Source organism: Phocoena sinus, chromosome 21 (genome assembly GCF_008692025.1).
Source record: "Phocoena sinus isolate mPhoSin1 chromosome 21, mPhoSin1.pri, whole genome shotgun sequence".
Taxonomy (NCBI): Eukaryota; Metazoa; Chordata; class Mammalia; order Artiodactyla; family Phocoenidae; genus Phocoena; species Phocoena sinus.
Window position 1 is genome coordinate 31,241,961 of NC_045783.1, and position 24,486 is coordinate 31,266,446.

Below are 24,486 nucleotides of genomic sequence, written 5' to 3' on the forward strand. Positions count from 1 at the left end.
ATGATCTGTGTGACTTACACTCTGCCAACAAGTAATAATTGTTGTAACTACATTTAATAAAATATTACTTATGTTCATCATTATTTTTACATGAAGTTAACCTAGGAGGAATGCACTAGGGAGAACTTGGAAGAGAGTCTTTGTGGGCACTTTAAGACTGTAGTGCAGTTAACTCAAAATAGTTTGTTACTAAAATAGCATACCACGTATAAGCACTGGACAAATATATAGAAGCAGAAAAGGAGGATCAAATTTCAAAAATTGAGAAAACTTTTATTACATGTATTTTAATGCCTGAATTTTTTTCTTTTTACACTGGTATTTAATCCTTTGAAAGTTCAAAACTATCACATTTTAGTTAAACCATTTTCCTTAACATAAAGAGGAGCAATAGAGAAAAATAAATCTAGGATTTAAAGGAAAAAAAGTCAATAAGGTCAGTAAGACAAATTTAGGGGTGAATGATCATTCATTTTTTCCCCTCCATTTAAAAATTCTCTTTGAGCTTCCCTGGTGGCGCAGTGGTTGCGAGTCCGCCTGCCGATGCAGGGGATATGGGTTCGTGCCCCGGTCCGGGAAGATCCCACATGCCGCGGAGCGGCTGGGCCCGTGAGCCATGGCCGCTGCCCCTGCGCGTCTGGAGCCTGTGCTCCGCAACGGGAGAGGCCACAGCAGTGAGAGGCCCGCGTACTGCAAAAAAAAAAAAAAAAAAAAAAAATTCTCTTTTAAAACCTTGGAGACTTGAGGGTTTTTTTTTTTTTTTAAACGCAAATGAAATCCCCTTATGGTCTAATTGGTTTATTTTCATTTCCATCCAAAAGGAAGCACTGAATGCTTCATGATAGTTTTGCTTATAGAATTCCAAAGTTTCATTGAAGTGCCTAAACAAGGAAATGAACTTTACTGGAGGAGAAAAATAAACATTTATATTAATTGAAACTAACAAAATATTAATGGTTTGAGAGTTTCAAAGCTATTTCTTTGTTTCAAGCAACATAAGTGTTAGTTGACTTACATTTCCTGAAGTAATCCTTGTTTATTTTCATCTTTGAGATAGGGATTGATGATATTTAGTTGATTATAATTTATTCACTTATTTACTGGACAATAAGCTTTCACGGGGAAAAGATATAGTCCGTTTTAGCAAAATAATTAAAAATTTAAGACAAAGATGCATAAAAGAATGCCAAGAAATCTGTATATTGGGAAGGTGGGCAGGTGTTAAGATTTCAGAAGACCTGAAAAGCTATTTTATTTAGTAAATGAAAGTAGCCAATAAAGAAAACCAATTTCTTGGAAATGTGCTATATAAAGTTGACATCAATTGCATGAAAGTTTGCTTTGGTCAAATAAACACTAAAGAATTGGAGCTAGGGAAGAAGACTGGAGAACACTACTAAATGATCCAATTGCAGTGTAGTTGGATTAAAAAATTAAAGTTAAAAGATACCAAAGCCCACTGGTAAGAATATTCAGGAAGTGAGAGGGACATGAAGATGATGATAGATGATAGATGATATAGATAGATAAATAGATAAGTACGTAGATAGTTAATGTGTGTGTTTGTGTATTTTGTTTAACTTGGGCAGTCATTATGTCCAATGTAAGATCAATAACTCAGAAAAAAATTGGAATAAGAGTGGGAGATCTGTAAATCACAGTAGATAAAGCCGTGAAAAAATATACAAGACAATATACAACACAAACAAAAACCTGAGACATAACACAAGAAATATCATTATCTAGAACATGAGTGTATAAGGAAAAGTCAGAGAAAGTGAGATAGAAAGTGAAGCAGGATAATTTTATCAGAGAGTAAAGTGAGTTGAAAGTTTCAGAAAGTTTTTATATTATTTCACCATTAACATTATACTTAATAGTGGTGGACTTTCTTCTTAAAATTAGTCCAAGACAAGGATATTCTTCTCACCTATTCAACACCATGCTAACCAGGGCATGTAGGCAATAAAAGAGAAGTTAAAAGCATCATAATTGAAAAGGAAGAACATAATCTTTATTTAAGATGACATCATCTTGTACATAGAAAACTACAAAGAGTACAATAAAAAACTCATACCCAATTTAAACACGTTTGCAGAATATGAAATCAGTATACAAAAGTCAATAATTTCCAAACATGAATAATGAGAAATCCAAATTTGAAATAAAATTTTAAATGTGAAATAGCATTTAAATGACAACATTTTTTAGAAATAAATTTAACATAAGAAGTTTGGCTGACAACTTGAAGACAACTATACAAAAGATTGTGGTAAAAAATTAAAGAAGACCTAAAAACAAAAAGCTGCTCAATGTTCATGGATAGGACGAGTTAATATTGTTAAGTGGCAATATTTCCAAGATTAATCTACAGAATCAACAGAATCCCAGCTTGATTTTTCAGGGAATTGAAAATAAGTGAATTTTAAAATTTATTTGGAGATTGATAGTATCAAGAATAGCCAAAACAATCTTGAAGAAGAACATTACTGAAGGATGTACACTTACTAATTCCAAAACTTATTCCAAAGGTATAGTAGTAAAAAGTGTGGCTCTGGCATAAGAATAGACATAAGATCAATGGAGTATTATTGCAAGTGCAGAAATAATCCCTAACATCTATGGTCAACTGATCTTTGAAAAAAAGGGTCACGAAGATTCAGTGGAACAAACATGAGTCTTTTCAACAAATGGTGTTGGGAAAACTAGATATGCATATGAAAAATGATGAATTTAGAGCCCTCCTTCACTCCATACAAAAATTAAATTAAATTGGATCATATATTGAAATGTAAGAGATTAAATAATAAAACTTTTGGAGGAAATATGAAATAAAATTTGTAAACCTGGTGTGATGGTTAATTTTTTCTGTGAACTTGCCTGGGCCACAATGCCCAGATTTTTGTTCAAAAATTATTCTGGATGTCTCTGTGAAAATGATTTTGGATAAGATAAACATTTAAATTGGTGGACTTTTAGTGGAGTAGATTACCCTTCATAATATGTGTGGAGCTCATCTGATTAGTTGAAGGCCTTATCAGAACAAAGACTACCTTGTAAGCAAGAAGAAATCCTTCCAGCTGACTGCCTTTGAACTTGAATACAACTCTTCCCTTGTCTCCAGCCTGCTAGTCTACAGTCTACTCTAAATTCTCTCATTCTACCTCTCTTTGTGTGTGTGTGTGTGTTTACATCAAATATATATGTGTGTGTATACACACACACACACACACACACACACACACACACACGTATACATATATTCTGTTGGTTCTGTTTTCTTGGAGAAGTGTCTTTATTGAAAGATACCCTTAGCCACTGTTGGTGCAGAGCTGAGATTGTTGAAAGCCAGACCCAGAATCTCATTTTGTGAGTGGATGAACTACAACACAAATTGAATTTCCACCCTCACAGGGTTCCTACTGGAGGAAATAACATCCTAAAAATTGGAATGAGCATATATGAGAAACTCTGATGAAGCTGGGGTCACTAAATCCCTAAATTCTTTTTTTTAATAAATAAATAAATATTTATTTATTTATTTATTTTGGCTGTGTTGGGTCTTCGTTGCTGCACGCGGGCTTTCTCTAGTTGTGGCGAGTGGGGGCTACTCTTTGTTGTTGTGCACGGGCTTCTCATTGTGGTGGCTTCTCCTGTTGTGGAGCACGGGCTCTAGGCATGCAGGTTTCAGTAGCTGTGGCACACGGGCTCAGTAGTTGTGGCTCGTGAGCTCTAGAGCGCAGGCTCAGTAGTTGTGGCACATGGGCTTAGTTGCTCCATGGCATGTGGGATCTTCCCAGACCAGGGATTGAAACCATGTCCCCTGCATTGGCAGGCAGATTCCTAACTACTGTGCCACCAGGGAAGTCCCTAAACTTCTACTAAATTCTGATGAGTCTTCTTTGCCAGTAGAAGCAGTCTCTCCATCCCTGGATAAGGATATAAGGAAAATGTAATGGCCTACCCTGAGGCAGTTGCCTTGAAAGACACTAGTGATTCTTCTCAGCATCCTAGATAAGTGTCTTCATTTTATGTGAATTTTTATGTGAATTTATGTGAATGTCACTTATGTTTATTATATCCAAACTTTGATATAATGGATATGGAGAAAGGAGAGCATCTGCAGACAACGAAGGTCTGGATCACAGGGAAAAATGCCACTAACAGCAGAAAATGCCACCTTGGTGTTCTGGAAAACTGAATGACTAGTTTTAAGACTTACAATATGTTATCAAGTTTCTGGTATCACTCTCTCTCTCTTTCTCTCTCTCATATACATATGTTAATAATTTTTTATCAGAAAAAAATACATTTTTTATATTGCTGCATAGTAATAACTACATAGCTTACTCAGTTGATCACTTACCTCTACACTTTGTATTTTATAGGGCTTTTCTCTTGACTCAATATCCTTCTCAGCATATAAAGAAGCACCTGTATTCCTATGTTTTACTTGATAAATCACATGTTCAAAACCAACTGAAGGCTCCAAGGGCTCAATTCCATAACTTACATTTTCAAATTGTAGTAAGCCCCTAAAAATTCCAAAAACTAAGTGAATAAATAAAATAGTTCATTTTTCACAAAGTCAATAAAATGACATAATCAGGGTTTTTTAATAGTATGCAGGTTATTTTCATTCTTAGCCTTATGTGGTGAAGTAAGAAAAAGTTACCGAGTATCCACAAATTTACTGAGTGGAACAGAGTAGTAATGCTATTGGTATTTACCAAGCTATTAGTACTCTGTGGTCTCCACATACACTAAAAAATCTTAATTCAGGAGAAGAGTGGGAGACAGTACAAAAGTCTCCATGCTGTGCTTTTCCAATGACAATTTCCCACTATAAGCCATGCCTCATGTTATAACTTAGCAAAGATCAAGGAAACTAAAAGCTGGTTCTTTGAGAAGATAAATAAAATTGATAAACCTTTAGCCAGCCTCATGAAGAAAAAAAAGGGAGAGGACTCAAATTAATACAACTAGAAATAAAAAGGAGAAGTTGAAACTGACACCATAGAAATACAAAGGATCATAAGAGACTACTACAAGCAATTATATGCCAATAAAAAGAACAGCCTAGAAGAAATTGACAAATTCTTAGAAAGACACAACCCTCCAAGACTGAACCAGGAGGAAACAGGAAATACAAACAGACCAATCACAAGTACTGAAATTGAAACAGTGATTTAAAAACATCCAACAAACAAAAGTCAAGGACCAGATGGCTTCACAGGTGAATTCTATCAAACACTTAGAGAAGAGCTAACACATGTCCTTCTCAAACCATTCCAAAAAATTGCAGAGAAAGGAACACTCAGAAGTTCATTCTATGAGGCCACCATCACCCTGATACCAAAACCAGACAAAGGTATCACACACACACACACACACACACACACACACATTACAGGTCAATATCACTGATGAACATAGATGCAAAAATCCTCAACAAAATACTAGCTAACCAAATCCAACAACACATTAAAAGAATCATATACCATGATCAAGTGGGATTTATCCCAATGATGCAAGGATTCTTCAACATACGTAAACCAATCAGTGTGATACACCATATTAACAAACTGAATAAAAACAATATGATCATCTCAATAGATGCAGAAAAGGCTTTTGACAAAATTAAACACCGATATATGATTAAAAACTCTCCAGAAAGTGGGCATAGAGGGAACCTACCTCAACATAATGAAGGCCATATACGACAAACCCACAGCAAACATCATTCTCAACAGCGAAAAACTGAAAGCATTTCCTCTAAGATCAGGAACAAGACAAGGATGTCCACTCTCTCCACTTTCACTCAACATAGTTTTGGAAGTCCTAGCCACGGCAATCAGAGAAGAAAAAGAAATACAAATTGGAAAAGAAGTTAAACTGTCTGCAGAAGACATGATACTATACATAGAAAATCCTAAAGATGCCACCAGAAAATTACTAGGGCTCATCAATTAATTTGGTAAAGTCACAGGATACAAAATTAATGTGCAGAAATCTGTTGCATTCCTATACACTACTAATGAAAGATCAGAAAGAGAAATTAAGGAAACAATCCCGTTTACCACCACATCAAAAATAATAAAGTACCTAGCAATTAACCTACTTAAGGAGGCAAAAGACTTGCATTCAGAAAACTATAAGATACTGATGAAAGAAATCAAAGATGACACAAACAGATGGAGAGATATACCATGTCCTTAGATTGGAACAATCAATATTGTGAAAATGACTATACTACCCAAAGCAATCTACAGATTCAATGCAATCCCTATCAAATTACCAATGGCATTTTTCACAGAACTAGAACAAAAAATCTCACAATTTATATGAAAACACAAAAGACCCCAAATAGCCAAATCAATCTTGAGAAAGAAAAATGGACTAGAGGAATCAGGTTCCCTGATTTCAGACAATACTACAAAGCTACAGTAATCAAGACAGTATGGTACTGGCACAATAACACAAATATAGATCAATGGAACAGGCTAGAAAGTCCAGATATAAACCTACACACCTATGGTCACCTAATCTATGACAAAGGAGGCAAGAATATACAATGGAGAAAAGACAGTCTCTTCAGTAAGTGGTGCTGGGAACACTGGACCGCTACATGTAAAAGAATGAAATTAGAACACTCCCTAACACCATACACAAAAATAAACTCAAAATGGATTAAAGACCTAAATGTAAGACTGGATACTATAAAACTCTTAGAGGAAAACATAGGCAGAACACTCTCTGACATAAATCGAAGCAAGATCTTTTTTTGATCTACCTCCTAGAGTGATGAAAATAAAAACAAAAATAAGCAAATGAGACCTAATTAAACTCAAAGGCTTTTACACAGCAAAGGAAACCATCAACAAAACAGAATGGGAGAAAATATGTGCAAATGAAATGACCGACAAGGGATTAATCTCCAAAATATACAAACAGCTCATACAGCTCAATATCAAAAAAATGAAAAAACCCAATCAAAAAATGGGTGGAAGATCTAAATATACATTCCTCCAAAGAAGACATACAGATGGCCAAGAGACACGTGAAAAGATGCTTCACATCACCAATTATTAGAGAAATGCAAATCAAAACTACAATGGGGTATCACTTCACACTGGTCAGAATAGCCATCATCAAAATATCTACGAGCAGTAAATACTGGAGAGGGTGTGGAGAAAAGGGAACCCTCCTACACTGTTGGTGTGAATGTAAATTGGTGCTGCCACTATGGAGAACAGTATGGAGGTTCCTTAAAAAACTAAAAATAGGGCTACTATATGATCCAGCAATCCTACTCCTGGGTATATATCTGCAGATAAGCATAATTCAAAAAGATACATGTACCCCAAAGTTCACTGCAGCACTTTTTTACAATAGTCAGGACATGGAAGCAACCTAAATGTCCATCAACAGAGAAATGGATAAAGAAGATGCGGTACATATATACAATGGAACATTACTCAGCCATAAATACAGAATGAAATAATGCCATTTTTAGCAAAATCGATGGACGTAAAGATTGTCATACTGAGTGAAGTAAGTCAGACAGAGAAAGATAAATATCATATGATATCACTTATATGTGGAATATTAAAAAAAAATGGTACAAATGAACCTATTTACAAAACATAAATAGAGTCACAGATGTAGAAAACAAACTTATGGTTACCAAGGGGGGAAGGTGGGGTGGGATGAATTGGAAGGTTGGGATTGACATATACACACTACTATATATAAAATAGATAACTAATAAGAACCTACCATATAGCACAGGGAACTCTACTCAATACTCTGTAATGACCTATATATGGGAATAGAATCTAAAAGAGTGGGTATATGTATATGTATAACTGATTCACTTTGCTGTACAGCAGAAACTAACAGAACATTGTAAATCAACTATACTCCAATAAAATTAATTTAAAAATAAAGCTTCTGATAATAATTTTTCAAATTATTTCTTAAAAATTCCATTTTTTGTAACCATAAAATTATGTATAACAACCTGAGTCCAGTACATGTGCTAACGATCACCATAGAATTTGGATAACCTTCAATATACCCTTGGTAGTAGCATAAGTTCTGAAAAATAAACACATATATTTCTATTAGAATAATTTATGTTAAATGTACTATTCTCAAATACTTAAAACACACACACACACACACACACACACACACACACACACACACACACACACATATATATATGTATGTGTCAAACACTAATTGTTTCCAAAATGGATTTATAACATCATTAGATGAACATTTGGCTCAATTTTCCAAAACTGTCCCTACGTGTCCCAAAGAATAAGTACACTTCCATGATTTTTTCTGTTATAAATGAAACATGACAATCCAATCATTAGGATCAAGGTAAAAATCATCAAAAACTTGTTTCTTCAAACTCTTCTGACTTAATTTTTCAAGGTAGATGTAAAAAGTAAATAAACCCAAAAGATAATTTTTTCTTTTCAAGATTACTTTAGTATAATGGCAGAGTAGCTTGCATTGGATTAGCCTTCTCATCAATGACAAATGTAGACTCCGAAAAATTATTTTTTAAACTCCAACAACAAAGGCAGGCAAGAAAAGGTGAGAGAAGGGAATCAACAATAGAAAGAGGAAAACTGCATTTACTGAGTTTTGTGTTATACTGGTTTTCACCTGAGTGCCTCCCCTTGGCAGGGCAGCACAAAGTAGCAAATGTTCCAACAAAACACACAATCTTACTGACCCTGAGAACTCTTTAGAGAAAAGAATCACAAGCTCTCCAATGTATCATGGAATATCACCAGTATATGATTTAAAATATTAGATATATGAATAAAAGAAAAATGTGGCCCATAGTCAAAAGTAAAACCAGAAAGAAACTGACTTCAAAATAACACCGGATTTTGGAATTAGTAAATAAGTGGATTTAAAACAGATATTAAAAACATGATGAAGAACATCATAAAGGAAATTTTGGGCATAATAAGGGAAGCAATTAGGAAATTCAGCAGAGAAATAAAATGTTACAAAAATACCAACTCTAAATGCTAGAACAAAGAAATACATTTAAAATGAAATACACTGGATATGTTTTACTGACACTGCAGATGGCAAAAAACAAAAACCCTAGAATACAGATCTATAGAAACCATTGAATCTGAAAGAAACCTGAGAGAAAACAAGCTTTAAAAATGGAATATGGCTGCAGCAACCTGTGGGACAATGTTATCTAAAATATGTTTAATTGGAGGTCCAGAAAAATGGAAAGAGAAAATAGGTATAAAAGTATTTGAAAAAATCATGGCCAAATTTAGTGAGAAACCACATTTATAGATTGAGACAATGAATAAACAAATAGGCAATGGCCAAACCATATATAAAAATAGAACTCTGACCTGCAGGAAACCAACCTCTTTACTGACAATAAATAGCTGACATTGTAGGAAGTCATGCTGCTATCTCCAGTAACAACCCAGGAAGCTAACCAATAACTTACACAGCAATCAGTCCCAATAACAAGGACTTGATTAAAAAGTATCAGCTTCTTCTTCCCTGGTGGTGCAGTGGTTGAGAATCTGCCTGCCAATGCAGGGGACACAGGTTCGAGCCCTGGTCCGGGAAGATCCCACATGCCGTGGAGCAACTAAGCCCATGTGCCACAACTCCTGAGCCTCAGCTCTACAGCCCGCGAGCCACAACTACTGAAGCCCGTGCTCCACAACAAGAGAAGCCACCTCAATGAGAAGCCTGTGCACCGCAACGAAGAGTAACCCCAGCTCGACACAACTAGAGAAAGCCCATGCTCAGCAACAAAGGCCCAACACAGCCAAAAATAAATAAATAAATAAAATAAAATTTAAAATAAATAAATATATAAAAAATAAAATAAAAACTTTCAGCTTCCCTAATTTTTGTCCCTGCTTCCACCTTAGAACCAAGGAGAGAAAAGCCAAATAAATACTCCAATCACATAGTTAACCCATCTACAGCAGCCCCCACCAACAACCTTCAATCAGAGCACACCTGAGGTCTTCCCTTCCTTCCACTATAAAGCTTTCCCACTCTTCTGCCTGCCTTTGAGTATCTGCCAAAATGCAAGTGACAGTGGATGATGTCCTTGCTATGAATAAGTAACCTTTGTTTATTCTCATTTGCTTGGTTTTTATTCATTTCCACAAGACCTAAGGAAGCAATCATATAATAAACTGCTGAAAACCAAAAATGAAGAGAACATCTTGAAATAAACCAGAGAAAAGTAACACATAACATTCATAGGAGTAATGATGTAAATAATGGTACTTCTTTACACACACACACACACATGCACACATATGTAAGGAGGCAGGACACAATGAACAAAAAAAAAATGCTGAGAGAGAAAAAAATCCCTGGCACTTAGAATTATATATTAAGCAAAATTATTCTTCAAAAATAAAGATATGGAGAGTTAACTTTTGGTATGACATCATGAGGAACTCTATAGATCTGATCCCTAGTGAAACTGATGAAAATAAGTAAATGACAATTTAAATCCCCCAGAAGTGGACATAAGGACAAATAGTCCTAAGAGAAAATAAATAAATAGCCATACAAGAAAATATGAAAAATTCAGTAAGAAAAATGAGAAACAAAATCAAACTAAAGACATTTCCATATAAATGAAAACTTTGAGAATTTGTTGTTAATTGCCCTGCCTTACAAGTAATACTTAAAGAAATTCTTCAGGTTGAAAGTAAGCGATCTCAGAGAGTGATTCAAATCCACATAAACATCCAAAGAGAGCTCATACAGGTTATTATGTAATTTAAAAACATAATATAAATGCGTATTTCCCCCTTTTTTCTCTTAGCTGATTTAAAAATCAATTGAGTAAAATAATATGAATAGGGCATATGATTGGGGCCAGGAAATATATTTGCCAATAACAGCATATAGGAGGTGAGTGGAAACAAAGAGGTACTGGGTTAAGGAAATGACTGCAGATAGTAAAGTAATTGTAACAATGTACTGTTGGGTTTGTAACATTAATAGATGTAATATGTACAACAATAATACCATAAATGTGAGGGAAGTAGAGTTTTATAGGAGCAATGTTTCTACATATCACTGGAATTAAGGTAATATAAATCTAAATCTGCATCTGGTAAGTTAAAATGTGTAAGGTAAGCCCTAGGGAAATCACTAAAAATATAACTCAAAAATATTGAAAAATCATTAAGGAAATTTAAATTCTTCAGTAGAATATATCCACCTAACAGGGAAAAAAAAACACTAAAATGAGAAAAAAGGAACAAAAACACATGAGACACATACAAAACAAAAAGTAAAAAGCAGATGCAAATACAACTATATCAATGACAGCATTAAATGTGATTGAATTAAACAATCCAATAAAAGGCAGATTGTCAGGCAATGTGAAAAGACTACTATAAACTGTTGAAAGACAACATGCTTTAAGTTCAAAGACACAGACAGACTCAAATTAAAGGAATGAAAAAAGATTACCATGTAAATAGCAACCACGAGCAAACTGGATTGACTATATTTATATCAGACAAGGTAGACTTTGAAAGAAAAAAATGTTACTAGAAATAAAGAGCAGTATTTTATACTAATAAAAGGTTTAATGCATCAGGAAGATATAACACTTGTAAACATAGGTACCAAATATCAGAGCACCACAGTGCATAAAAAAATAGGTAGATACTAAGGGAGAAATAGAGAACTCAACACTTATAGTTGAAGGCTTCTTTTCTTCTTTGCCACTTTCAACAATTGGTGGAACAACTAGGCAGAAGATCAGCAAGGAAATATAAGACTTGAAAAAAAAATCATAAACTAAGTAAACCTAGTAGACATCTGTAAAATGCTCCACCAAAGAACAAGATACACATTCTTCTTGACGTGTACACAAAATATTTTCCAGGATAGATCATATGCTAATCCATTAAAAAACCTCAGTTTAAAAGTATAGAAGTAATAAAAGTATGTTTTCTGATAATAAAGGCATTTTTTTAGAAATAATTAACAGAAAACATTTGGAGAAATTCACAGATGTAGAAATTAAATATCATATCTCTAAATAACCATGGATTAAAGAATAAATCAAATATGAAACCAGAAGATATTTAAGGAGAATGAAAATGAAGACACACCATACTAAAATGTATGGGATGCAGCTAAAGTAGTGCTTTTGATAAATTTATGTATATAAAAGCATGTATTAATAAAGAAGAAAGATCTCAAAGTAATAGCCTATCCAACCACATATAACACAGGAAAAAGAAGAACATATTAAACCTAGATTAAGCAGAAGAAAGGGAATAATAAAGATTAGAGTGAAATTAATAAGAACAGATAATGGAACAAATCAATGAAACCAGAAGCTGGCTCTGCAAAAAGATAAACAAAATTGACAAATCTTTATTTAGCTAGATTGACTATGAAAAGAAAAGAATCAAATTACTAAAATCAGAAATAAAAGTGGGATATTACTACCATCCTTATAGAAGGATTATTAAGGGAATGCTAAGAATAATTGTATGCCAACATTAGATGATGTAGGTAAATGGATTAAATTCCCTGAAAAACAAAAACTACCTTCCCTGTCCATGGTGCTTCGTCTAGCACCAGAACTTGTGGACTCGCAGAATGCCTTATCCACTGCCATGGCTTCTGCACAGTGTTGTGTCTGATACAGAAACTTATTTCTCGGCAAATTAAGGGCAGCAGTTGGTTTATGTACATGTCTTACCATATAGTCTATCATCTGGAAGCAGCTGGCCTAATTGAAAGGTAGACCAGATTACTGAATACTCATTTACCATAGTAGTTGGGAGACATTACTCTGAAAGGCTGGGGTTATGTTTGAATCAAGACCATTATATGGCATGGTTTTCTGAGAACCACAATACATGGGTCCAGGAAGTAAGGTGTTGAAATGGGAGTGTCTCTTCCCACCATTATACCTAATAACCATTTTGTAGCATCTTGCTTTCTGTCCCAGTTACTTTTAGCTTCTAGCCCCCAGTGGGGAATTTGTTCACCTGGGGACACAATAAAAATTCCACTAATTTGGAAGATGAAACTTCCAACTGGATATTTCGAGCTCCTTTTGCCACTGCACAAACAGGTTAACCCAGTGGCTGGAGTGACTGACTCTGAACACAATAGGGAAATTTGTTGCTTAAAGAAATGCTGTGTCTTGAACCTACCTGAGTATTATAGTAACCAAAATAAAATATGATTAAGGATGCAAACCCTTTGGGAGTGAAGATTTGTGCTATTCTGCTAGGTAAATATCCGTAACAAGCTTAGGTTCTGGTTGAGAGCAATGGAAATGGGGAGCAGGTAGTGGGAAAAGGAAGTCATACATAGCAATCATGACTTATTACAGAAATGAAGACTATAGTAGCTTTAAATATTTTTCTCTTGGCTTGTCATATGCATATGTATCTTTATTTGTATGTGCTAACCATTTTCTTCTTTTTCCCTCTTCCTGTTATTAGTTTACATGCAGGTGGTTGGAGGTTAACTTTACAAGTTAATTTAACCTCATGTTAACATAGTATTCAGTTGCATCGTGACTTAATGTGTGGAGAACTTAATATAGCTAGCAATGGACACAGTGACTCGTGATTGTGTGTCTCATCATTTTGAGGGAAGAATGAGAATTTCTTTACTTGGGAGAAGGTTGGCTGAATCTTGCTAAATAGAAATGTAGGGTGATTTTGTTGTTTTTACAGAGTTCAAATGTGTATAAAAGAGTGCATACAGAAACTAAGTAGTCAAAGTTGTAGGCTCTGTCAATTATTGATGTATTGCTACTCAGCTTCAAATTAACCTTTTGCCTGCTTTGTGCAAATGAATATGAGCCTCTTTATTTTTTCTTTTGCCAGGTGGCACTGAAGCTTTGCTAGTAACGGGTACTGGAGAGCATGGGAAGAGAGCTTTGCTATTTGGTTCTAGTGTGCTAGCTTGGTAGGCTCCTGCAGAGGGTACAGCTTTTTGCAAAGCCAGGATCCCTCAGTGCTTGGAGATTCTCTAGTACCCAGATCCTTCGGTGCATGGTGGTCTCTAGCACCCATCAGCCAGTAGTATCCTCCCATCATCTAGGCCGCTCTCCTTCCATAGCAAAGTGACTTTGGTGAGACATCTTATGAACAGCTTTCCTGGCTACCCAAAGGACAGATTTCCAGAGGGTTCTAAAGAGAAATTTTACAGCAAGATCTCTTGGTACAGCACCACAGTGACTTGTCCTATTTGAAGATCCATGGTTGTGCCACTTTTAACAATCTCAAATCTGGGGCAAGGAAACTGTCTTCTTTATCCCAGTCCTAGGATTGCTGGCTGCTTCTTGTATCTGATATTCCTATGACCTTTAGAGTTCTCTTTACTTCTTATTGTTTTACTCTAATCCTTGTTACAATGAATAATTCTTTACATTAAACTTTCCATGTGTAAATTACTGCATGGTATCTTTAGACATAGACTAAAACAGTATCTTATATTTTTAAAATATTTCACTGACTTATCATATTTGTACTTTTTCACTGTGGTCCCATATACAGGTTCATCTGTATAAATCATACTTTATATAACCAAGGAAAAATACCTCTTCCTTTCCACTGCATTTCATCTACTTCCTTCCAAATGTGGTTTGTATTATCCAGATTGATAATGTATTTAATTCTTCAGAACCATCAGTAAATTATATCAACCTTATATATAAGTTGATTGGAAAACTTGGAAATTAATAAATAAATCATTTTTAGGTCAGCATAGGATAAAATTTTGAGATGGAGGAATCAAAAGTTTATTATTATTATATAAGTTTTCTCCAGTTTTTTTCTTATTGTTATCATTGTCATTTTTTGCACTATTTTCCTTTATTATATCTTGTTCATTCTTCTATTAGCACTCAAAAAAGAATGTGTATAAACTCAGCAACAGTAAGAATGTTGCTGTTGTGTGTGGTCGCCTACAAACGTTGATGAGATCAAGTTGATAGTTCTGCTCAAGGCATCAACGTATTTGCTGAGTTTCTTTCTACTTCACCTATCAATTATTGAGAGAGAAATGTTTAAATCTTCAATAATAATAATTTACCTATTTCTTTTTTCATTTCTGTCAATTTCTGCCTCTTATAATTTGAAGTCTATTTTTATGTGCATACACATTTTGGATTGTTATGCCATCTGGTAATTTTACTTTTTAACCATTATGAGTATCTCTGTGTCCTGGAGAGATCATAAAGTAAACTGCAGATACTAGGAACAAACTCTTCCTGTGTCTAACTGGTTGCTTTGTTTTCGTGTAGATACATCTCTAGTTAGTAAGATAACATAACTTTTAGGGATGAAAATCATTTGTGGAATTTATGAAAAATAGATTTATATGCTTCTAACCTAATTTAATAAACTTTGCTGGTTTTTCCTACACTGACGATAGGCTTGCAGCTTTGGCAAACATGGCATTTGAGGTCAGCATTCAATAACTTATTACATCCAGGTTATAAATAAAACATCTTTGCTTTTTCTTTTGAATTATACATCTGTCTCTCATGATTACCTCCTGGGAGGTAGGAATTAGAGTTAGGTGTTAGGTTGGCAGAATTACTTAAAATGCAGGTGCGGGATATTGTGGCCCTGTGCATCTCGTTGTCTCATTGTTTTAACTCTGTTTCTCTCCGTCTCTTTTTCACCACACTCACACACAAAAAATGCCCCCCCCACACACATATATTGTGTGTGTATACATAAGTATGTCTATAATATTATGTATATATGCACGTATGTATATATCATAAAACTTTCTGACAGTATGCATCATTTATATATTTGTATAGAGAACTCCATAGGTGAGTCACATGTATTTGCCTATTCTGTTAGGCAAAATTTAAAGAACTCACCATACCTATTATTTCTCCTGTTAAGAGCTTAGTCTCTATAAAAATGCTTTAATTTCAAAGTAGTTGTTAATTCACAACATAGAAATCAGGAATGCAAATTAAAAAAATATAGGAATTGGTAAGGCAGGGCAAATGTAAAAAGCAAAACAGCATTTCAGGCATGGGTATTCCTTGAAATTCTATGCACATTTCTCTATTATATTTACAACAAATGGAAAACTTTATTAAATGAAGCTCCAAGTGGTTGAAAATTTAATATATTCCTAAATGTGCATGAAATTTATGTGTATTTATTTGGTCCCTGAACATACTTCAGACAAGTCTTTGGATTTTCCTTTTCTTCCTAGATTTAGCTTTCCTGATTTAAGCCATGTTTTTTCATTTTAAGTATTTCACTCCATATTCAACCCTTTTGCCACAGGTACATAAACATATACATGTGCATCATCATGAAATAATAGCTTAAATGCATCACTATCATTTGTGGTTTGGTTAATCATCTGTGTCACAAAGCTAATTCAAGACACATCATCAAAGGAAATGGTTACATTCATGCCAAAACAAAACATAACTCCAGCCTGTTATACTCTAGAGACATGTGGACCCTAAGTAAAACAGTCACAGAAACTCACATAACAAAGGTAAAACAGACAATAAAAATCATACCTGAAACTGTTGTTCAAGAGGTTTCATACTTCCTGTGCCATTATAACCATAAACCCTAAAATTATGAGGTAAGAAAACTCTGTAAAATAAAGATAAAAAGTATTTAATGGAAAATTTGTTTCCTAGATTTTATTGTGAAAAGCTATTTCTTTTATTATACTTATAGATAGGTAGGGAGAGGAGAGAGAGGGAGAGAGAGAGCGCGCATGAGGGAGAGATTCTTTGAGCACATGGATTTAGTTTTAATTTTGCTCAAAAAATTCTAGTCTTCAGACCTCTCCTCACTCACCTTACTGTCACACTGTCCTCCTTCCTGTTTTTTAAATACAACAGGCAAACTTTTGTCTCAGGGTATTTGCACTAGCTGTTGCCCCTTTCTAGGATGTTCTTCAACATGGCTCATTGTCTCATCTACTTCAAGTCTTTGCTTACATATCCACATGTCACTGAGGCTTCTCTTGACAAGTTTATAAAAATTTTCAACTTTCTCAATTATTAAAGCATAGGATTTCCAAATGACACTTCTTAGTTTGTTCTATATTTTTGCTTAAGCATTTATCACTTTCTAACATTCTTCCTAATCCACTATTTATCATACCATTATTAGTCTCATCTGATAAACAATATAAAATTCATATCCATTTTGTTTACTAATGCATCTCAAGCTCTTAGAAGAATATCTGGAAAATAGCAAATGGTCAATAAGTATTGAACTAATATGAAATGAATTCAACAGATCAGGTGGAGATCTCACATTAAAATACATTGTTTGTAATATGGGAAGAATATGCTTAAAAGGCTCTACAAAGAGAAAGGGTGGGTGTAGGTATCTCATTTTCATTTTTCCAATTAATATAGTATAAAGATTTGTGACAGCTATGGCAGTGTGGATTTGTGAAAGCAAAAGGTCAAAGAGCCAAACCGCTGACAAACAGAGCAAAACTTTTTGTATTCTTGTAACAAAAAAAGAAAATAATACACAGTGGGGTGGAGCTCCAGGGAACACACAGATTCCGGGTTGAAAGTTCTATAAAGAGACTTAGCTAGTGATATACAAGCACTGTTTTTTGGTAAAGAAAGAAGTCAAATATCCATGCTTGGACCAGGGAGAAAGCTATTATTGGGGAGCCTAGAAACAAGCAGAACTTTTGGTGGCTGTGCAGTCCTGGAATAAAAATATGAATATTTAAGTTGCATCAGATTCATAGCTTCTTTCCCCGTAAAATCATCTGCTAAATTTTAAAGTTGCACAGAGTAGCCAAGGAGATTAACTTAAAAATCTCTGAAAATAAGAGCAAAGTTTTTTCAAAATTGATGATATAGACTCAGTAAGTCCTATTTTATTTGAGCATGATAAAAGCAAAGAAAAATCACCCCTAAATATAGTGTTAAAGACTGATGAAAACCAAAATAAAACCTTCAAAGTATCAAGAAGAAAACGAAGATGTTCCCTTCAAAGAACAGCAATAAGACTGATAGCTTAAGTTGTCAGTAGAAACGAGGAAAGCCAGAAGACATCGGAATACTGCTTTTAAAGGACAAAAGTTATTTTTAAAAGGTCATCCTAGAATTTATTCCAGCAAAGAAGTTCTTAAGAGTAAGGTTAATATTTAACATTGAATACAAATTAATCAAAAACAAGCAGATCTACAACAGAAATATAGAGAAGTCCTGAGACATATAGAAATTAACTGCAGATAGAAACAAACGCAGGAAAAAATGAAGAGCAACAGAATGCGCAAATTTATGCTTAATTATAAAGGGATATTGACTATACAAAAAATAATAGTCATATCTAACTGGGGTTTAAAAGCATACAGGAAAAATAATGAAAAGGTAGAAGGTAAGTGAAATTAAAAGGTTTGAAGATCTAACAATGTATGATAACTGGTAAAATAATAATGTATATTAGATTTAATAATTCAGGGATTAATATGATAATCTAGAGAAAATACTAAAAGAATAGTAAAAAGTTGTAAAACAAAGAATTTGAGGGAAAATGGTATAATATAAAATAATAGATTAATTAAAATGGAGACTATGAAAGAAAAAGAATATAAAATAAAAGGTACAAAGAAAAAAGGTGACTTCAGACATTATATGGAAAATTAAAGGATCAAGAAAAACAAGGACATCTTAAAATTGTTGAACAAGGCTGGGTAACAAGACCTAGTACAGTATTTAATATAGTGTGATATCTGTTCAGATAAATAGGGCTCAGGAGTAAACAAATAAAATAAGAGAAAATAGTCCAGAAAGATATCCCACTCATAAACAGTCATTTGATTTATTACAAACATTTCATTACAGTGCAATGAGGAAAGTATTTTTTTTCCCAATAGCATGTGTTGGATCCATTGGATGCTAATATGATAAAATATTTGAATCTTGATCCCCATGCTCATGAAACACACAAACATCAATTCTGGATGAACCCTAGAGTTGAACATGAAAGTGAAAACAATAAAAGCTATTAGAAAAAAATGGCAGCTTGGATTCATGACTGTATGAAGACAATGATTTTTTTTTAAATATGAAAAGAATAATAGCTACAAAGAAATAATAATTTGGACTGCATTAAAAGAATTTCAGACTCAGTAAAAAAAAAACCAGACTAAATAAAAAATTGAAAGGGAATGACAGGAAAAATTCCTCCAAAAGTACTCTGTAGATTCAATGAAGTCACAATCAATATCTATGGATATATCTTTGTGGAAGAGTTTATTATAAGATATATGAAAATGAAAAGTAGTAAGAAAAGCCAGAACATTCCTGATGAAGAAAAGGATGGAAAGACCTTATCTTTAAGCTATCAAGATTTATAATAAAGAGACAAATTGACCAAAACTTTTAATAAAGGACCCATTTAAAAAAACGACCATTACTGTTTTGAATTTTTCTTTATTCCCAAATATGGTGTGCTTGTTTTTTTCCCAATTTCCTTAGCTGGCATGGGATTGAGTTTGGCTAATTACAGTTGTATTGTAAGTCCTTAATACATTCTGATATGTAAACTAATTTAAAGAATCACTGTTCTTTCCACTCAAAAATCCACTATGTTCTTTCAAATACAGTCGAATGTAAGAGAACTCAAAAACAAGTTGTATTTATGTCGTGATAAAAATAGAAAAATATCAAAATTCATCCTCCATGAAACCACATAAATAGTCAAATAGAAATCTGATGTTGCTGGGAAGGAAAAAGATGTGAGCATACATATGGATTCAGGTCCTAGATGTTTATTATATAAGTTTAAAATGTTTTTCTTAAGCATAAAATAGGAGACAAATAGTAAGCAACTAAAAATATTTACAAATGCAAAATAGTTACTTTCTGGATAAATATGAACAATAATTATAAATAGAACAAAGACAGGTAATAAAATAATGTAGTTCACCTACTTTTGCATTAGGTTCACAGTGTACGTTTTCCCATCAATTACAATGTTGTAGGACACCTGGCAGGAGAGTATATTAAAAAAGCAAAGAAAAGTGAGAAGAATGTTAAAAAGAAAAACTATCATTTTATATTAACAATAATAACATGCTAAAGCACACTAATACAATAAAAAAGAGGAAAATTTATAATTTAATATTGATTTATTCCAATGGAATCAGATATTTAAATATTTGCTTTCATAATAAAGATAGATGGAAGAATATAATTGGTACAGTTTCTTATTAATTTTAACACTTATGCAATAAGATAGACCCTGAAATATTGTTGACTTGCATCCAATAATTGTGTTAGCTTAATATTGAGGCCATTGCAAAATTTATGCTTAAAATGGAAGAGTATAACTAAATTACCAAATAGAGAATTTATATAGTATAGCAAAGAATTAACAAAACAGAATGTTTAATATTTGTAGATTTTATAAATTTGTTCCAAGTTTGGATGCAATACTCATGGATTTTATTAAGAAAGAATGTCTACAAATGGAAAACTTAGTCTTTATAGATCAGTTTGAGGAGCCTTGACCTCTTTGCATTATTGGGCCTTCCAATCCATGAGCATAGGATCTACTCAATTTATATAGACCTTTACCTCCTCTCACCTGGTTTTGTTGTCTTCAGTGAGGAGGTTTTGCTTTCCTTTGTTACATTTATTTAGACTTTGATTTTTATGTAGTGTAAATTATATCTTTAAAATTTATTTTAAGTTTTAAAATGTTTAAAGTTTATTTAAATTTTATAGGATTAAGAGGTTTATTTTATAGGATTAACAAAGTTAAGTTACATTCTTCTATTGCTAAGTTATTTTATCATGTATGGTATTGAACTTTGAACAGTAGTTTTACTGCTCCTAATGCTACATGTATATTCATTTCCCCATATAATTCTAAAACGCAGTTAATTCATTGATATTCTAAGATTCAATCATCTTAACAATTTAGATGTAAATTGCATTTTGCCATTGGCCATTTCTTTTTTTTTTTTCTTTTTTTTAATTAAAGTACAGTTGATTTAGAATGCTGTGTTAGTTTCTGGTGTACAGCAAAGTGATTCAGTTATACATACCTATGTATATTCTGTTTCATATTCTCTTTTATTATGGGTTATTATAAGATATTGAATGTAATTCTCTGTGCTACACCTTCTTGTTTATTTTATATACAATAGTTTGTATATGCTAATCTCAAACTCCTAATTTATATCCCCCTTTTCCCCCTAGGTAACCATAATTTTATTTTCTATGTCTGTGAGTCTGGTTCCCTTTTGTAAATAAGTTCATTTGTATCATTTTTTAGATTCCACAGATAAGTGATATCATGTGATATTTGTCTTTGTCTGACTTATGTCATTTAGTATGATAACCTCTAGGTCCATCCATGTTGCTGCAGTTGGCATTATTTCATTCTTTTTTATGGCTGAGTAGTATTGCATTGTATATATAAACCACATCTTCTTTATCCATTCATCTCTTGATGCACATTTAGGTTGCTTCCTTGTCTTGGCTATTGTAAATAGTGCTGCTCTGAACACTGGGGTGCAGGTATCTTTTCGGTTAGAGCTTTTGTCTTTTCCAGATATATGCCCAGGAATGAGATTGCTGGATCATATGGTAACACTGTTTTTAGTTGTTTAAGGAACTTCCATACTATTCTCCACAGTGGCTGCCCCAATATACATTCCCACAAACAGTGTAGAAGGGTTCCCTTTTCCCCATACCCTCTCCAGCATTTATTGTTTGTGGACTTTTTAATTACGGCCATTTTGACTGGAATGAGGTGATACCTCATTGCAGTTTTGATTTGCATTTCTCTAATAATTAGCAATGTCGAGCATCTTTTCATGTGCCTGTTGGCCATCTGTGTGTCTTCTTTGGAGAAATGTCTATTTCGGTCTTCTACCCATATTTAGACTCTACACAAAAACTACTAGAACTGACAAACAAATTCAGCAAGCTGGCAGAATACAAGATTAACACACATAAATCTTTTGCATTTCTTTACACTAACAATGAAATATCAGGAAGGGAATGTTAAAAAAAAAAAACAAACCCTTTTAAAATCAGATCCAAAAAAGTACTTAAGAATAAACCTAACAAAGGAGGTGAAAACTTACACGCTGAGAACTATAAAACGTTGATAAAGGAAATTAAAGATGATTTAAAGAAATGGAAAGCTATCCCATGCTCTTGGATTGGAAGAATAATATTATTAAAATGACCATACCATTCAAAGTAATCTACAGATTTAATGCGGCCCCTATCAAATTACCCATGACATTTTTCACAGAAGTAGAACAAATAACCCTATAATTTATATGGAATCACAAAAGACTCAGAATTGCCAAAGTAATCCTGAGGAAAAAGAACAAAGCAGGAGGCATAAACTTCCCAGACTTCAGACAATACTACAAAGCTACAGTAATCAAAACAGTGTGGTATTGGCATAAAAAAAGACATATGGATCAATGGAACAGAATAGAGAGCCCAGAAATAAACCTACACACCTATGGTCAATTAATCTTCGATAAAGGAGGCAAGAATATACAATGGATAAAAGATAGTCTCTTTGGCAAGTGGTATTGGGAAAGTTTGACAGCCACATGTAAATCAATGAAGTTAGAACACTCCCTTACACCATACACAAAAATAAACTCAAAATGTCTTAAAGACTTAGATATAAGACACATGACACCATAAAACATTTAGAAGAGAACATAGGTAAAACGTTCTCTGACATAAAACATAGCAATGTTTTCTTAGGTCAGTCTCCCAAGGCAATAGAAATAAAAGTAAAAATAAACAAATGGGACCTAATCAAACTTCTAAGCTTTTGCACCCCAGAAGAAACCATAAACAAAACAAAAGACAACCAACTAACTGGGAGCAAATATTTGCAAATGATATGACCAAAAAGGGCTTAATTTCCAAAATATACAAACAACTCATACAACTCAATAACAAAAAAACAAACAAGCCATTGGTCATTTCTTAATACTTTGTTATATTAGATTTTCTCATATTTCTTATGTTTCCCACATATACTCATGAATTAATTCAGTCCCAAATTTTCTTTCTTATATTACCCTTCTTTGTTTTTGGTGTCAAGGTAATATTGCCTTTATGTATTCAGCAGTATTAACTCTTTTTCTTTTTGCTGGTTGAGTTTTTATGAGTTTTAATTATGTCTTTCTTAAATGTTTGGTTGTATTTATTTGTAAAATAATTTAGCTTTTGACTTAGTTTTAATGGTTGTTTTTGTATTTTTGAGGAGGGAGAAAGAGACATTTATATTCAGATTCAAATTTTTTAAAGTGTTGGACATTTTCATCTTTCCTTATATCCCAGGAGTTTGTTTTTCTATGAAATTGCTTATCTCCTCAAGGTTTTTTGAATTTGTTGATGCATTTATTCATTGTATTATTCATTTGCTAAATTTCTGCTCTATGTATCACTATGTCCACTTTTTTCATCCCTATTAAAATCTTTCATACTTTTATTTGTGTTGCCTTACAGACAACTTGTGCCTGATAAAATATGGCTGCCTATACTAACTTTACTATTTGCTTTGTATAATTTTTCTTATTTTTGTGCTAGACCTTTCTATTCCCTTGTGATTTAGGTGTTTATCTTGTGGTATATATTTTTAAATTCAATTTGAAATATATGTAATTTCTGATAAATTTAATCAATCAAAAATTTTAAGTTTTATTTAAATTATTTTAATTCCCTATTATATCAAGATGTATATATGCTTTATATTCTTTTATTTGTTACAGTTACAATTGTATATTCAATTTGTTTTGTTTTGAGGTATACATATTCATACTTTTTCATCAATTCCAGCTTTTATGTTATTCTTTGTCCCAGTTTCAATTTCTAACTGCTGAAGTACATTATTTAAATTATTTTCTTCTCTTGTAATCTGAAAAGTGTTAATGTACTCTAATTTTTATTTATTCTGTGTTGTGATACCTGATCTCAGTTCATCTATGTTTAATATAACCTCTTTTCCAGATTTTTTTCTCTATTTTCCAGGAATTCTAATTGCTCTTTACTTAAGCCTCTAATTCTCTCCTCTTTTTCCTTGAGCTGTTTATATGTTGCATCTGTTTAGTTTCTTCAGCTGTCTCTGGCTACTGTTAATTCTTGATTTTACTCTCATACTATATTTTTCACGTACAGAAGTTCCATTCAGTTATTTTTAAAACCTCCTAGTCTTTTTAAGTTCAATATTCTCTTGTGGTATATTCTTTATTAATTATAATAATTATAAACATACACTTTTCATATTATGTTTGTTGCATTTGTTAAGTCGGTAGGTACAATAGCCTTACCAGTTCAAAAAATACTATTAATCCTTTATTATGTATCCAGCACCGTTCTAGGCACTGGAGTTAGAGACATTAACAAAATAGTCAACATTTTTCCCTCATGAATTTGACAGT

At 33.2% G+C, this 24,486-nt stretch overlaps 1 protein-coding gene across 1 annotated transcript in view; it reads right to left on the reverse strand.

Annotated features, from left to right (window-relative positions):
- ADAM2 (ADAM metallopeptidase domain 2) overlaps positions 1 to 24,486 on the reverse strand; it is a 96,539-nt gene that overhangs the window by 55,154 nt on the left and 16,899 nt on the right. Inside the window, exons 5-8 of the mRNA XM_032618651.1 lie at positions 19,990 to 20,045; positions 16,589 to 16,667; positions 8,024 to 8,100; positions 4,367 to 4,535 (exon numbers count right to left, since the gene is read on the reverse strand). Of these exons, the coding sequence (XP_032474542.1) occupies positions 4,367 to 4,535; positions 8,024 to 8,100; positions 16,589 to 16,667; positions 19,990 to 20,045 (381 nt within the window). The remainder of the gene's footprint in view (positions 1 to 4,366; positions 4,536 to 8,023; positions 8,101 to 16,588; positions 16,668 to 19,989; positions 20,046 to 24,486) is intronic.